Source organism: Metopolophium dirhodum, chromosome 5 (assembly GCF_019925205.1).
Source record: "Metopolophium dirhodum isolate CAU chromosome 5, ASM1992520v1, whole genome shotgun sequence".
NCBI classification, from domain to species: domain Eukaryota; kingdom Metazoa; phylum Arthropoda; class Insecta; order Hemiptera; family Aphididae; genus Metopolophium; species Metopolophium dirhodum.
The window spans coordinates 1,312,669-1,327,331 of NC_083564.1; the positions used below are offsets into that span (position 1 = coordinate 1,312,669).

The following is a 14,663-nucleotide window of genomic DNA, read 5'->3' on the forward strand; positions in this document are numbered from 1 at the left end:
ATGTCTGTCTGTGTAATATAATGAAAGCGACAATGCAGGTGGTTTATTTATTAATTTTTTTTTAATTAATAACAATACTCGAGTATAGTAATAATATTGTTATTATTAGTTTGATGAATTAAAATATCAAATTGTCTTGAGATATACCAACCAATTAATTTTCATATGAAAACAATAAGTTCAAATAACAATAATATCATGCATAATATTATATTTTAATATTTTAGTATATAGACGACCGTTCACGATTCGTATCGTACGATTGTATCACAAAATAAGTATTCGTGCACATTGTATATTTTATTGAAGATCGCTGTCGGTGCAAATTTTTTTCAAACTATTTTATTTTATATTTTAACAAGCAAATAATAATTATTTTTAAATCGTCCCGTGCGAATGAATAAAAAACATTCTTTAGTTAAATCATACTACTTTGATATTATTATTATGCTCTTGATCTGACGACGCAAAAGAGTAGGGGCCCACAATCGTATTTCGCATTGAGGTTTTCCCTATTTATTTATTTTTTGTTGCTTTTTGAACATACTAACTCGCTTTATTATCTACCTAACGTCATCCTTACAATTTTTCTTTTCAATACAATTTCTCACTTCAATATGCACCCTCAAACACTTCATGTACGTCATGTCATCGTTATGTCGCTGTATATTGTATTATTACACAGCTTTATAACACCGTACTGTATAATATAATATAATAAGTATGTCTACTATATATATATATTATAATATTACGCGAGTTTTTCAATATTATAGAGTTCATTACTTTCGAACGCATAATCGGTATTTAAACCACATGACAAGAGAAAAATGGAACGACTACGATCAGACACGAGTCATACTAGCAAGTTATTACATTCATTATCTATAATAATATTATTATAGAACTATGGTAATAATTCGTACAATCATTGCGTTGAATCATCACAAACAGAACACTAATACCTTTGTTATAAATTATGCATTACATCAAAGTACTTCTTAGAAAAGGAACTATATTATTCCGCATTAATTTTAACTATTTTTTATTTATTTTTAATCCTATTATTGGGTCTTTTTATATTTTTAATATAATATTATTATTTTATAAGAATGGATAATACATATTATAGGTAGTTATTATTTAGTTTGTTTTGTCGTAATAATATGATCGTTATTACTATTACTTATCTATAGTTCTTGTACCGCTTTTACCTATATGTATTGGACAAGTGGCTGCACGACGGTCTGACTAACGAAATCTTCGTCACGTGCAAACTGATATTAATAATTATTATCTACACGAGTAAGTATAATTTTTTAGGTTGGTGGTTAGCTCTTAATTGCGACTTGCAACAATCACGATGACACCAAACGGTTTAAACTAAAAAAAAATTCAGTTGGATTTATGTTTAATGATTTTCATTCGTCGTAAGGTATATGTTATATCTCATACATCTAACAATACGCTACGATTATGACTTATTACTATACCGCGGCAGGTCAGTGTAAAAGCGTGCGCGCGCGCGTCGTTATTGTTCGTAAATAATTTAATTTCTAAATCCGTCGCATCGAGATTTAATGCTGGACGCTTAGTGGTTTGTAAATTAATTACAAACGAACGTGACCCACATTTGCGTTTTTAATTATTTGTCTACCTGACTGTTGAAAGTCTTAATATTCAAACGATCTCGCGAAAATTAAACTTTGACTTTTTGCTCTTTACTTTTTTCTATTATTAGATTTTCTCCCGGGGAATCAAATGTTTTAAGATAGTATTATGCATTTTATTCCGTTCCACCACTCTCAGTTTCCACGTGTGGATACGCGATATAAAATAATTTTGAAACTGTATAATATGGTTGGAGACGTTGCACCATCGTGTGCGGTACAGAAAAGTGAAATCGATCTGTTTTGAAGTATTCATTTTAGTATATTACTATAATAGGTGAAAGTACTAAAACAATAACACTTTCGTTGCTTTCGCGTTATGAATTATATTTATTTATATAATAATCAAAAGAACAAAATATCACCCCGCCGGTCGTTAGTATGCAAACATAATAATATTATTGTTATCGTGACGTTCACGGTAGTTGACGTTGTTAATTATTACATACTGGTCGTCATTATTATTATGCCGCGTGGAAAACTTAAATATTTATGATAGGAATAGTGATTATTATTTATTTTTATTTTTTTAATTATAATTTAACATCAAACACCAAACCACAAGATGACTACAAACTACTGTTTACACACTATATTGCACGGGAATAGAATAGATATTGACATATTGCGATATTTGTATAAATATTATTATTTCCTGATCAGTTTTTCGGTCAAAAGAAAGTGTGTCGACGACGATAGTAGTTACTATCGCGTGCATAGATGCAATATATAGTTTTTATGGCATGAAATAATACCCGTCCAAGCTAAGTTTTAAACAATATATATTGTTATTCGTATATAATACCACAGCAGCAGCAGCAGCGTACATGTTCTATCTCAGTGAATAGGGCCAGACGTTTATTTTTTTTCTCCGACGTCTCGAGACCGAAGACCTGCGGTTACCGAAAACGTTCAAGAGAAAACGAATACAATTTCTTGTTTTTTGCATTTTGTATCGGACGCCCTATTATACGAGGACGACGACGGGGGAAATTCTTCTCGGAAAATAATTTGTCTTATACATTCAGGTAGCTCATGGTTATGTTAGGTAGGTCCCGCATTGTATAATAATAATAACATAATTTGGGTATCTCTCTGCTGTTGAAACTTACCAAATAATAATAATATATTGTTTGTCTCGCATACCTATTCAATCGATCGGATAACCGCGGTCATTGTGTATACAAATCTTCGGAACTTACAGTGTTGTGGCGGGCAAAATGCAGCACAAAACATATCAATGCAATATTAACAATTATTATTATTCAATTATTATCCGTCACACAGACTTGTGTCATATTTGCTCGTCTCGTACTTCAACAACTATGGTAGGTACATTATTGCAAGGCCCAACCGTGATTTCGTGGCGGTAATACGTCGTGTGCAGTTGTTGTAACCGTTATTTTGTTTTTTTATAATATTTCACGAAAACGTGAGTTTTGCGTACGATCGCTTTGGATCACTCGGAAAGTTTTAAATGTATTTCCTCTGTATATACCGCGATTATAATTTAGAATTCATAATTGTGCACAATAAACAAGATTACACCAAGTCTACGAAAAATGTTGAAAACCACTGTTGACTCTTCGCCGACGGCGCTAAGAGATGGAAAATATAACGTCCTTAAGTAAGCAAATTTCGTTCGTGGATTTGAAGAAGACGAGTTTTTCTAATTCGCTGAAAGAATTGCTCAACGAATTCGGAATTTAATTTCACTGCACATTTTGCTTGTGTAAATAAAATAAAACTTGTGCATAATAATAATATTTATAATGAAGGTACAACAAATTACCTATTTAAATATTATTTTCACGTTTATATTATAATATGTGTAGGTAATACATTTTTTGTAATACATCTCTGCGCACGTCGTTAATAATTGTAACTTTTTCGAAATCATGTACCGATGAAGAATCGTGTTGATTCAACATTATGAAATAAATTATAATAGAACATCACTTTAGCTGGTTCATACAGTAAATTTGAAAATAGGTATTAATCGAAAATAATAATTCTTTCGCATGTTATGAAATAACTTTTAGTTTTTATATTTAGTTATCCGATGACCGATAGCAGTACTCTGAACAGATGATTTTGGTTCACCAATGTGATAAATTAAGTGATAAGTGAGAATTAATTTTTCTTCAACGGAGTCTGGCGTTAAATAATAACAACACAATATATTATACCTGTACACTTAGACTCAATTTTCTGCTCGAGCGCGCGGCTTTCTATTTCTATCCGATGCATATTAATTTTAGACGGTTATATTATAATCAAGTAATATATCGTGGCGCGTAGGTAATAGAATTTGGCGGATTTCTACGTCGCGAAAATTGGGGGAAAAAATCGGAACGCTCAACGAATGAACGTCATTATAATAATATAAGTGTACTTAAAACTGTAAGTGCGCGTATTAACTATATACATATATTTACATAAATATATATATACATTAAACATGTACACTGAACGTAATACCTATGTAGGTATACATATATATATATATATATATATCCATATTATTATTGCGCCACTAATACGAATTTATTGTTATGGATTACTTTTCGGTATACTTGGGGGGAGGGGGGTGGAGGTACGGATCTCTGCCACGTCTAACGTATATATGCCATAGTAATAATAATAATAATAAGCGTTCTCTTTTATTTATTTTTTTATATCTTATACTCCACCCGAGAGATAACTACTACTGCTGCGGCTATTATCGTGAACGACTCGAGTTTAAATATTATTCTCTTGTTACGGTTTGTCTTTGCAAACCATCGAGTCTTAAAGCTACCGTAGGAACATTTAAGTCACCGCGGGTTTAGGTGCGGTCGGTTTAAAACATGAATTATGATTACGGCAACTCGCATAACGACCGACCGCGGTAACACGCAGCGGTTGTTGTTGTTGCTCTTGTTGTTGTTAAAGTTTGAGCGTAAGTCCCCAATATATTATGTTTTCTATAATTTATTTTTCGCCCGAAGCCAACGCACTGTGTAATATTTTCAGACCAGTACATGCGATGATTAAGTATTATTATTGTACGCTTTGCCATCAAAACATCGTCTTAGAGCGCTCGATAATTCTCGTACACTGCAAACACGCTGCGAGTTATTTGTATCGACTTGTAGGAGGTAACGAGTAATAAGAAGCTTATTGTACGTCGTAGGCATTTACGGACGACAGTCGAAAGTATATGTTTTAAATTAATTCCAAAATCGAAAAAAAATGAAAAAAAAAATAATATTTTTGAAGTTGGTCCCGACGCGATCAAAAATCTTTCCAATATTACGAAATATTTGAATGGTCGGAATTGCGCACCAGAGATGAAAGTAATTCTCACCCTTTTTCAGACGACATTTTAAAGACCCAGTCGCCTGTAGAAACTGTATGGGGAATCCTTAGTGAATTTATTTCAGAGATTTAACGCGATATTGAAGTGAGATTTTAGACCCGACCACCTGTCAGACTGGGATTCTCTGATCCCCAGTCCTCTTGTTAATAGCCACACGGGGTGATCTCTTGTTACCCATGCCGAACCCACACAAACCCCCCGCCCACCCATCGACAATATACGGTAAACGGCACTAACCTTGGGAAGGGGCGTAGATGTTCAGGTACAGGCAATCCTCGGACTGGTTGCGCAGGTACGGCAACAGCCGCTTGAGGTAGACGAGTCGGCCGACGGGCATGCGGTGCAAGGCCGCCGTTTCGTTGGACACGTCGGGCAAGCGTTGCGGACACACAGGTCCAGGGGCGTCGGCCATGCGGACGCCGTCCCAAGGCGATGGGGTGCGAGTGGGACCGAAACGGTTGGAGCCGACGGGCGGCGTGGCGTACGGCACCCCTAGGAACGTGTCGACGGTGGCGGACGGTGGTGCGCCAGCAGCCGCGGACACGGCCGCGTCCACGGTGCGCACCACGCCCTGGAGCTTTCCGTACCGAGTCTGCACGACTCGCGTGAGCGTGGACGCAGACGCGGCGGGCGTCCACAGCGCGACCACGGCCACTATCGCCGCGGTCAGCGCCACGGCCGCGGCGCTCGCGGTCGGTTGGCCGTTCATTGGCCGCGACACCGATCACCGTCGGCGTTTCTCGCGGCCCATGATGTCCGGCACCGCGGCCGGCGACGCGTCTCCTGTCTCCGCCGGTGGTCGGGCCGCGGCCGGTGGCGTCGGTGGCGTAGGCGACGCTGCTCCTGATCCCCCGGCTCCTGCAGCCGGTGTTTCCGACGCTACTGATGCCGCCGGTCGCGGTGGTGCCGTGTTCGGTGTCCCGGTGCCGTCCGGCGCTCGCGTGGCCGCTTCGTCAGTGTCGTCTTCCACGAATGTGCACAGCAGGTACACCGCGACGGTGCACGTCAGGTACACGATAGTCGTGGTGATCACGTCCACCACGCCAAAGTCCAGTGGCGAACTGGATTCGCGTTCAACGTTGTCAAACTCGTTCATTCGATGGCCGATCTGAGCGTGGGCGACCGATGCAAAACGTTATCGTCACGAGCCTGCAACCGATCACAATAATAATAATATTATAGGATTATAGTAATAATATGTTGGTAGCGATGTCATAACTTGTAATAATATAAATAATTTTAAACGAGAGAGAACGCGTTTTTCGATTTGTTAATTTTATAATGTTATGATGCCTGAAACACAATCTATTTATATCAAACGAAACTATCATCTTAACAATATATTAATAAAATGCATTTGAACATAAATATGGTTTTGCATTATTGATAGTTGTACTCGGCAACAAATTGTAAAGATAAATGTTACCTATGCATACCAACCTATTCGATTAATAACTGTAGTTTAAAATGTATTTAAGAATTTTTAAATTAATTTAGAACGATTATAATATAAAATAAATTCGATGAATAGACACTTTTTTTTTAGCATAAATATGTTTTTGGGCCGGGTGCCGGTATTTTGATTTTTCTACTGACTTCAGGTAAGATTTTCGCTGTCATGGTTACTTATTAACAAAATCATATATATGATTCATAGTTTTTCGTCTATACAAGGAAAAGCTATGAATCAAGAATATGGTATTCGTTTATAAGTAACCATGACAACGAAAACGTCTAGTTTCTTTTCAGAAAACAAAATATCTGTGACCCATCCCAAAAACATATTCATGTTAAAAAAAAGTTTCTGTTCATCGAATTTCTATTTATATTATAATCGTTCTACAATAAATTTAAAAATTCTTAAATACATTTCCAACTATAGTTACTATTATAAAGTAGGTCGGTATATATCGGTAACTTTTATTTTTACAATTTATTGCACACTACAACTACTATGATAATATGCACATTTACACAGTTACATATTGCTATTGTTGATATTATTTAATACCAAACAATATTATAATAATAGTACGTTATTATTGCAATACAGCATCTTCTTTGCGTACAGTTCGTACAGTTACGAGTGAAAAAAAATTAATTGTTTTTGACAGGATGTTTACAATATAACGAATATTAATTGTTTCAAAAAACCGTCAAGTTCGTTCGAAAATAGAGATTTGACTGAATTATGTGTACTCTGTCCCGTGTAAAAAATAATGACCTCGGGCGACAGCAATTGGTGTGGTTACAAGGAGTGCCGGGCTTTCGGGACGTTCGCTTTATTATTTCAACAACCAGCAAACTCGAATTTCGCCAAGGTTAACGTGGTAAAGTAATTACCACGGTATAGCGACCGACCGCAAGAAACGAAAGCAGTAGAAGTCGTAATTCGACGGAAACCTATTTAGTCGAGGGATTCGGTCCGACCGAACCGGATGAAAATCGGTCACCACGATCCGCGATGGAGTCACTCGACTTATATTATGAGACACAGCCTATAATATTATTGCATTAAATCGGACGATGAAAGGAAAATAAATTACAATATTTAATACTGCGGGGTCGGTAAAAGACGCTTTGTCTACAACAGAGCTAAAACTAGTCCTTTAGGTTAGGTCCAATAGGATCAAATTGCATTGTGCACCACAATGTCTACGCGGAACTGCAGAAGTTGCGCAGGGCCGTATAACGGACGATTTTTAGTTTAGAGTCATAGACGACATAAAAGGTATTCTATAAGTGAATAACGAGTAATAATATAATATTAATATTATTATTATTGTAAAGTATTGATTTACGCACTCGAAAGGCAAAAGCGTAATCAAACATTGACGTACGAATATACTGTGATACGACACGCGTAGTCAACAGTAGTCGAAGTTCTTCATAAACGAAATAATTGTTTTAATTTTCTTCAAGGCGCAGAAGAGAACAAATAATAAGCCTAATAATATTATGTTACCGTAAGTGTGACGTCACATCGTAAGACATTCGCAAACGCACATTATCAGTTGCAGTGTACGTATTTGAGCATAATAATAATGATAATAATGATATCTACACGTATGAAATACGCCGACCGTGATTGAAATATTATCATTCCAGTGAGCTAACGAGTCGAAATATATTGCAGTGCGCGAACATTATTTCGTTACACATAATAACGGTAGGGTATTATACACTATGTCATATTATTATTTTATTAAGACTCGCGTTGCCAAAAGGGATTAGTAAAAGTTTTTAAAGTCTGCGCGTTAATCCTCTGAAGCGAGTTACAGTGCGACGACGGCACCGTCTCTTGTCCTCTATAAATATAGGGAGAAAAGACAACGGCGGAGACGACGTTTTAATATAAATTCACAAAAGTACACATTCGTTCGTATTTTATATATAATAAAATACACAAGTGTAGTTGTGTGTGTGTGTGTGTGCGTTTGCCTGTGAGCGATATGTTATTTTCGTGTGCACACGTACAACACTTGCTTTTTGTCGATTAATTTTAATACCCATCGCGCGCCCATGACGACACAAAAACTTTGATATTAAATTCCTGGTGCGGCGGCGGGAACGAAACGGTTACAGCTAGTGTGTGGTGCCCGAGAGGAGACGAGACAGAGCAAGAGACAGCATGACAGCAGCGGGGAACGATAGGTTTAGGCGAACTGGCATATACCATTCGAACCATATACCACACTCGTGGATTTACCGCTGGTATTGCGATTTTATTATTATTATGTAATGGCAAACGCGCTTCGATAGCAAAAGATTATTACCGGCCGCTTTTCCGAACTAATGCCGGAACGAACAAATCGATGACATTTCACGCGGTCCAAAGAGCCACACGTCATTACATATTATTGACCTTTTCCGGGTCGTGGACCTCTTTAAAGTATAAAACATAACCAAGGGCTCTCACTCCTCCCCCCCCCCCCCCCCACCAAAAGAAACTGCACATTTTTTTTATTTTTATCATTTTAAGTTTGATATAATTTAAACGCCCAATAATGACCGGTGCTGTATTTCGAGTGATGGAATACGGAGCGTACGTCGTCGGACGTTTCATCGAAATTTAACGACCACTCGAGTTTATGAAAGTATTAAAATTTAACATACATGTAACATTTACAATACAAATTTACAATATAAACATTCATTTTCTGAATTTGTTCAATTTTGGGTTATTTAAAAAAAAAAACTCTCAGCCACTCCGTGGACCCCCGAGTAATCGTCTACGGACCCCTTAGGACCACCGGTTAAGAATCTTCGCGTTATTAGTTATCGCGTGGCTATTTCGGCAATAATAATATTATAATATTATGCTGCTGCAGTTGATCACTGTAATATGCAGTTGACCGTGGGAAAGGGCACACACAACATAATATCATCATCGTCATCATACTCCGACGATAGTCTCTGTCAATCGTGTGCAGCCTTTAATCACGAGCCGGTATGTTAAGTGCGTTACACTGAACTCTGTCGTCATCGCGATGCGAGATTCAATACGAATTCAACAATCGAACAACAAATGTATACATATTATATGCACATGACGTGGTGTATTACGTATGTATGAATGTATATGTAAAATGCATGCATATTATAAGTAGGTATAAATTGTACTATGTATGCATGTATGTATAATATGGCCGACTTAGATTGACACGACCAAACGTTCATTATTAATATCTGCGGCGAACACGCGTCCAAACAATGCGCTGTAAAATATATAGGCTGACATGATAATATCATATTCAAATAATACAAAAATACTACTGCAATAATATAGTTTATAGGGGATACAGCTAAACGTCAACCAAACCATGAAAATATTTTTATATAATATGGTTCACAAAAATACCGTTAAATGGAATCTTTAAATCCGACGAGAATTCGTGTCTTAATCAATTTAGTACTGACCGTTCATTTCTACGGACGACCGCGTGGTATTTCGATTTACAGGATGCATAAAATATATAATTGACATAGGTAGATAGACGTTTTAAGACATAGAAATGTGGTATTACGATGTGTGCGTAGGAAAGAAGTTATTTCTTGAGGCAGTAATATTATATACGTTCCTTACGAATATTATAAACGCCAACGATCGTCACCCCGCTTAAATAACGATTCGTCCAGCCGATTCTCGACTCGCCACAACTCACTGACATCTAATTATTTGTCTAAATTAATTAGTGTGAATAATAATTACTTTCGATCGTTGTCGGATAAGACGGTTTTGAATGGACTGCGTAATAAATTCTTTTTGACAGGTACTTAAGTGTATAATAAATAAACACGATCTGTTGTGTAATTGCCGGGGTTCCGGCCTACTATTTTTCATACAAATCTAACAATAATATATTATGGGAATGGGCACAACAGGTGCTGGCCAGCTGAAAACGGGTATATTTTAACTAAAATTCACCATATGACATTAAATAATAAACAATAATAATATAGGTATATGGAAACCGTATAGGCGACAGCGTAAAATATGGTAATTTCCTGTTGCTTGACGCTGACGGTGAATGGTTGGACGTTGAAGGTTGACGGTGATGGTGAATGGTTGACTGTAGGTGACAGTGTAACGGTGGGTGGTTGAGGTGATGGTGAACAAACTACCACATAAAGGTTCAGCCCGTGTAGTATGCGAAAGAAACACTTAAGGTAATGGGAAAACGGACTGTCGTATTCGCACGAGCAATAGGTATCGTAACTCGACTGACCGTACACGTGCAACGACCATGGAAACTGGTCGCAGCCGGATAGTAGGGTGAGGAGGGGTCGTTGTCCTTAACACCGGTTGTTTGTGTAGGAGCTCTGAACATTGAACAATCGTCATTTTGCATATTTTGGAAATTCGTTTTTTTTAGTGATTTAGCATAATTCGATTACTTATCTATACTTTAGCAATTTATATTTCTTATTAAAATGTTATCCTTCACGTTCGCCGTCACCTTGTAATGGTCCAATATCCAATGAGCTTGACCGTTAAATAAATAATACGCATTTCAACAAATTTGTCGTACTTTATATTTTTATTTTACGACACATTCCAAAATATATAATAATTTTTTTGATTAAGATATTTTTACAAAATTTATAAGAAATATTATCATTTCTGTTTTTTTTTACAGCCTGTCAGTCTTACAATTTAGTTTTTAAGCTTTTTATTTTTTTTTCCTGAATATAATCAAGTAAATGGATTTATATATAATATGATAGACCATTATTATCTTAATGTTTATTCAAAATTGTCTCATGGCGTAACGTTTACGCATGCCTTAGAGCTTTGTTAGTTGTTCGTTTATAATATTATTAAATAAATTAGGATCTGCGCTGTATAGATAAAATAATATAATATGATGTTTTAGTGCTAAGATAATATTTTTTTTCTCTCAGAAATTGCTAAGCATTAGCTATCATATTTAATGATAGCAATTTATTTAACATATAACCATTATCTGACGTTTCTGAATGTGCGTACATTAATTTATTTTTCTAAATTTTAGATTATAATATTTTTCAGTTAAAATCATATCATTTTTTTGATTCGTCGTGCGACGTTACAATAATTATTATTAATGTTTCACTCTACGGAAATTTTAAATAAGTAATATAATGTATATACCGTCCAGTCACTACAACGGGTTTCGTGATTATGTATATTTCTACGTTTGCGTGTGTGATTTTCATTTTCGAAATAGATTCGTTTGAAAGGACATACTAGCCTAATTACTGATAATATGCATGTGATTTCGAAGCATCCGTTTACGTTAACCAGATCCTTATCATCATAGCCATGGATGTTTTGAAAAGGAAAGATTATATCTATCTTGTACGTTATTACTGGTCCGATATTTGATATGGTCCGTCGTTATAGTAGCATATATAGGTGCAGTGTTAATTAGAAACATCAAATTACGTTAAATGGATCCTTCGTCAGTGACGAATACATCTATCAATATAGATCTTGACAAGTGTATTTAACCTAAATCCATCGCGTATTATATACAGTGTGAAGGAATTAATATCAGCTGTAGTCACTCACGAACGAAATGATTATCTAGCCGAATGTTATCACTTGGTATATAAATAGTTATATGAACAAAATAAGACATTTTCATTGAAAAAAAAAATATTAAGTATCTACCACAGAAGAGTTACAACGGTTCAATACGATAATTAAAAATTATAATAGTTACCATATTATCTGTAGACGACAAAATCAATTCATTTTGAGGTTCAAAACGAAATTTAAACAATAATATTATTGTCAATTGATATAATTTGTTTTTTTTGGGGGGGGGGGGGTGAGGGTTTGACAACTGAGGTCATTAGCTTGTGGAACTGTAGGGGAGGGTACTGTAGGTTTTGAACACGTGTGTGTTTGTTTTGGTAGAATTTTTAAGTAGGCACCTGTAGGTATCTGCCATGCCTGGGTGGGGGATGGAAGCCTCTCTCTCTGGACACAGTGACCGCCCAAAGAAAAATGCCACCCGTGGCCGAGTTCAAACCAGCGACGGCGCGTGTCACAACCGACGCCTTAGTCCGCTCAGCCACTCCACCCCCTATAATATTTTATTATTGTTACCTATAATATGTAATATTTTATATATTATCCACCCAATTATATAATATCTTGGTAAATAATGAAATTTAATAAAGAAGTTCTTTGATCTTTTTTTTTTAACTCGTTTGAAAATATTATAATATATTTTACATGCATTCCGTTAACTGTTGGGATCACATTATTTTTGTGTATGTGCTTTTCAATTGATAATAATTCCCAATCGATGTCCAAAATAAAAATTACAAAAATATTATGCATTAACTACTGAAATTATAGGTCGAAAAATAATTTTATATTATGGACTATGAGGTATTCATTATAGTATGCTCTCCACCATTCAGCTTTGTTCAGAGGTACAAGTACGATACTAAAATGATATTAACAATCGATGGTAAAATTAAATGTCTTGGTTAAATATTTAACACACACTCGCTGCACTTACTAGTATGCTGTAAAAAATGAATTAAAAATCTCAAAGAAAAACAATAGTTTACTTTCTCTCTTCCATTCTCTGACGTGAAACTTTTTTTTTCAATATTTTTCCTCCAATCGTCGACGCCGTTGCGTGTAATTTTTTTTCGCCCGTGTCAAACTTCGAGTGTATACCCTTAAACATACATATCGGTTGTGTTTATTTTCGGTTATGTTTATCAAGTGGATAATTTATTTATTGAACAAAAAATAAAATCCAATCGAAATTCACCACAGGCTTCACACTCACACACCGCCGCGATACTAGAGAATAAATACTTTATAACGTTTATACTGTGTCAACATCCATTCTGTTGGAATCAATATCGGGAAATAAACGCATAAAACAAAACGGATTTAACGATAATATCGACTAGGACTATATAGTAATCATAATGAAAACCTATAACAAATAATGCGTGAATTTATTGACTATAATTATAGGAAAGAGTCGCTATTTATTTTAAGTGTCGTAATCCGTCGGCGATAGTATTTCGACTCGCTGTCGTCGTAGATTCACATATTATTATCACACTACATATTATTATTATTATGTGTTAAAATAATATTTTATATTTTTTTGCGTTAGGTACTGAAATTAATATCCCCCCCGCGCAGGCACACTCCTACCTATAAATAATAACACCTCGTCCCCGTTGATTCGATTTGAGAGCATGCCGTCATCGGCGCGATTCGATTATACAGGCCACCGACTGTAAAATATTATCGTGAACCAAATTGAATAAAGTCATCGGACGCAGACATAAAAACGGCGCAGTATGTAAATGATATCCATATATATATAAATATATCGCAGAAATATATTGTTAGGTGTATGAGAATATTATAATAATAATATACATGATAATGACGCGACGACAACGTTTGTTTAGAGCCGCCACGGAATGGCGTGCGAGGTCGTTGTTGGGTTATGACAATATTATCATTATACTTACTGTAATAATAGTAATAATAATAATAATAATAATATGCATACAGTTACAACAGCTACAACAACCACTGACCTCGGCAAGTGTTGCACGACGGCGCTCCGTGTAGGCAAAATAGGTACGCCCGTGTCAACAATGGCATTGGCGTGGCGGTGGCGGACGGGTAAGGAGAATTATTATAAATATCATAAAACGGGTAGCCAAAGGCGAAGCTCAGTGCCGTGTAATATCATTGTAAGGTTTTTTTTTCACGTATTTTTTGGCACAAATAAAAAAACGTTTGTCCGACTAACTCGATGTCAGCTGCTCAACCGTGATGGTTAAATAATGCCATTATAAACGGGGAAAACACAATAGTAGTAATAATAATAATATATGACGGCTCGAAACGCAACGATAACAATAACGTCGTAATAACATATTATTATATAATAATAATAATTATTAATATTGTTATTATACCACCGGATCTACAAACCAGCAAACGTATTTAAGTGTTTGCGGCGGCGGCGGCAGGTGTATGTACATTTCTTTTACTTTTGCCGTAATTATTATATATATATATTTTTTTTTTTATTGTTACAGCATCAACATCATGGTTATTAGCTTACAATATGATTATTTGACAAAAAATG

At 35.8% G+C, this 14,663-nt stretch overlaps 1 protein-coding gene across 3 annotated transcripts in view; it reads right to left on the reverse strand.

Moving 5' to 3' along the window:
• The window catches only part of LOC132945961 (neuroligin-4, Y-linked-like), a 454,653-nt gene that overhangs the window by 331,919 nt on the left and 108,071 nt on the right, over positions 1 to 14,663 (reverse strand). For 2 of the 3 annotated variants that reach the window (XM_061015804.1, XM_061015805.1), the window contains one exon: positions 5,269 to 6,180. In XM_061015804.1, the coding sequence (XP_060871787.1) occupies positions 5,269 to 5,740 (472 nt within the window). In that variant the 5' untranslated portion in view covers positions 5,741 to 6,180. Of the gene's footprint in view, positions 1 to 5,268; positions 6,181 to 13,101; positions 13,186 to 14,663 lie in introns of those variants that run through there. The other variant, XM_061015806.1, reaches the window with a different exon arrangement.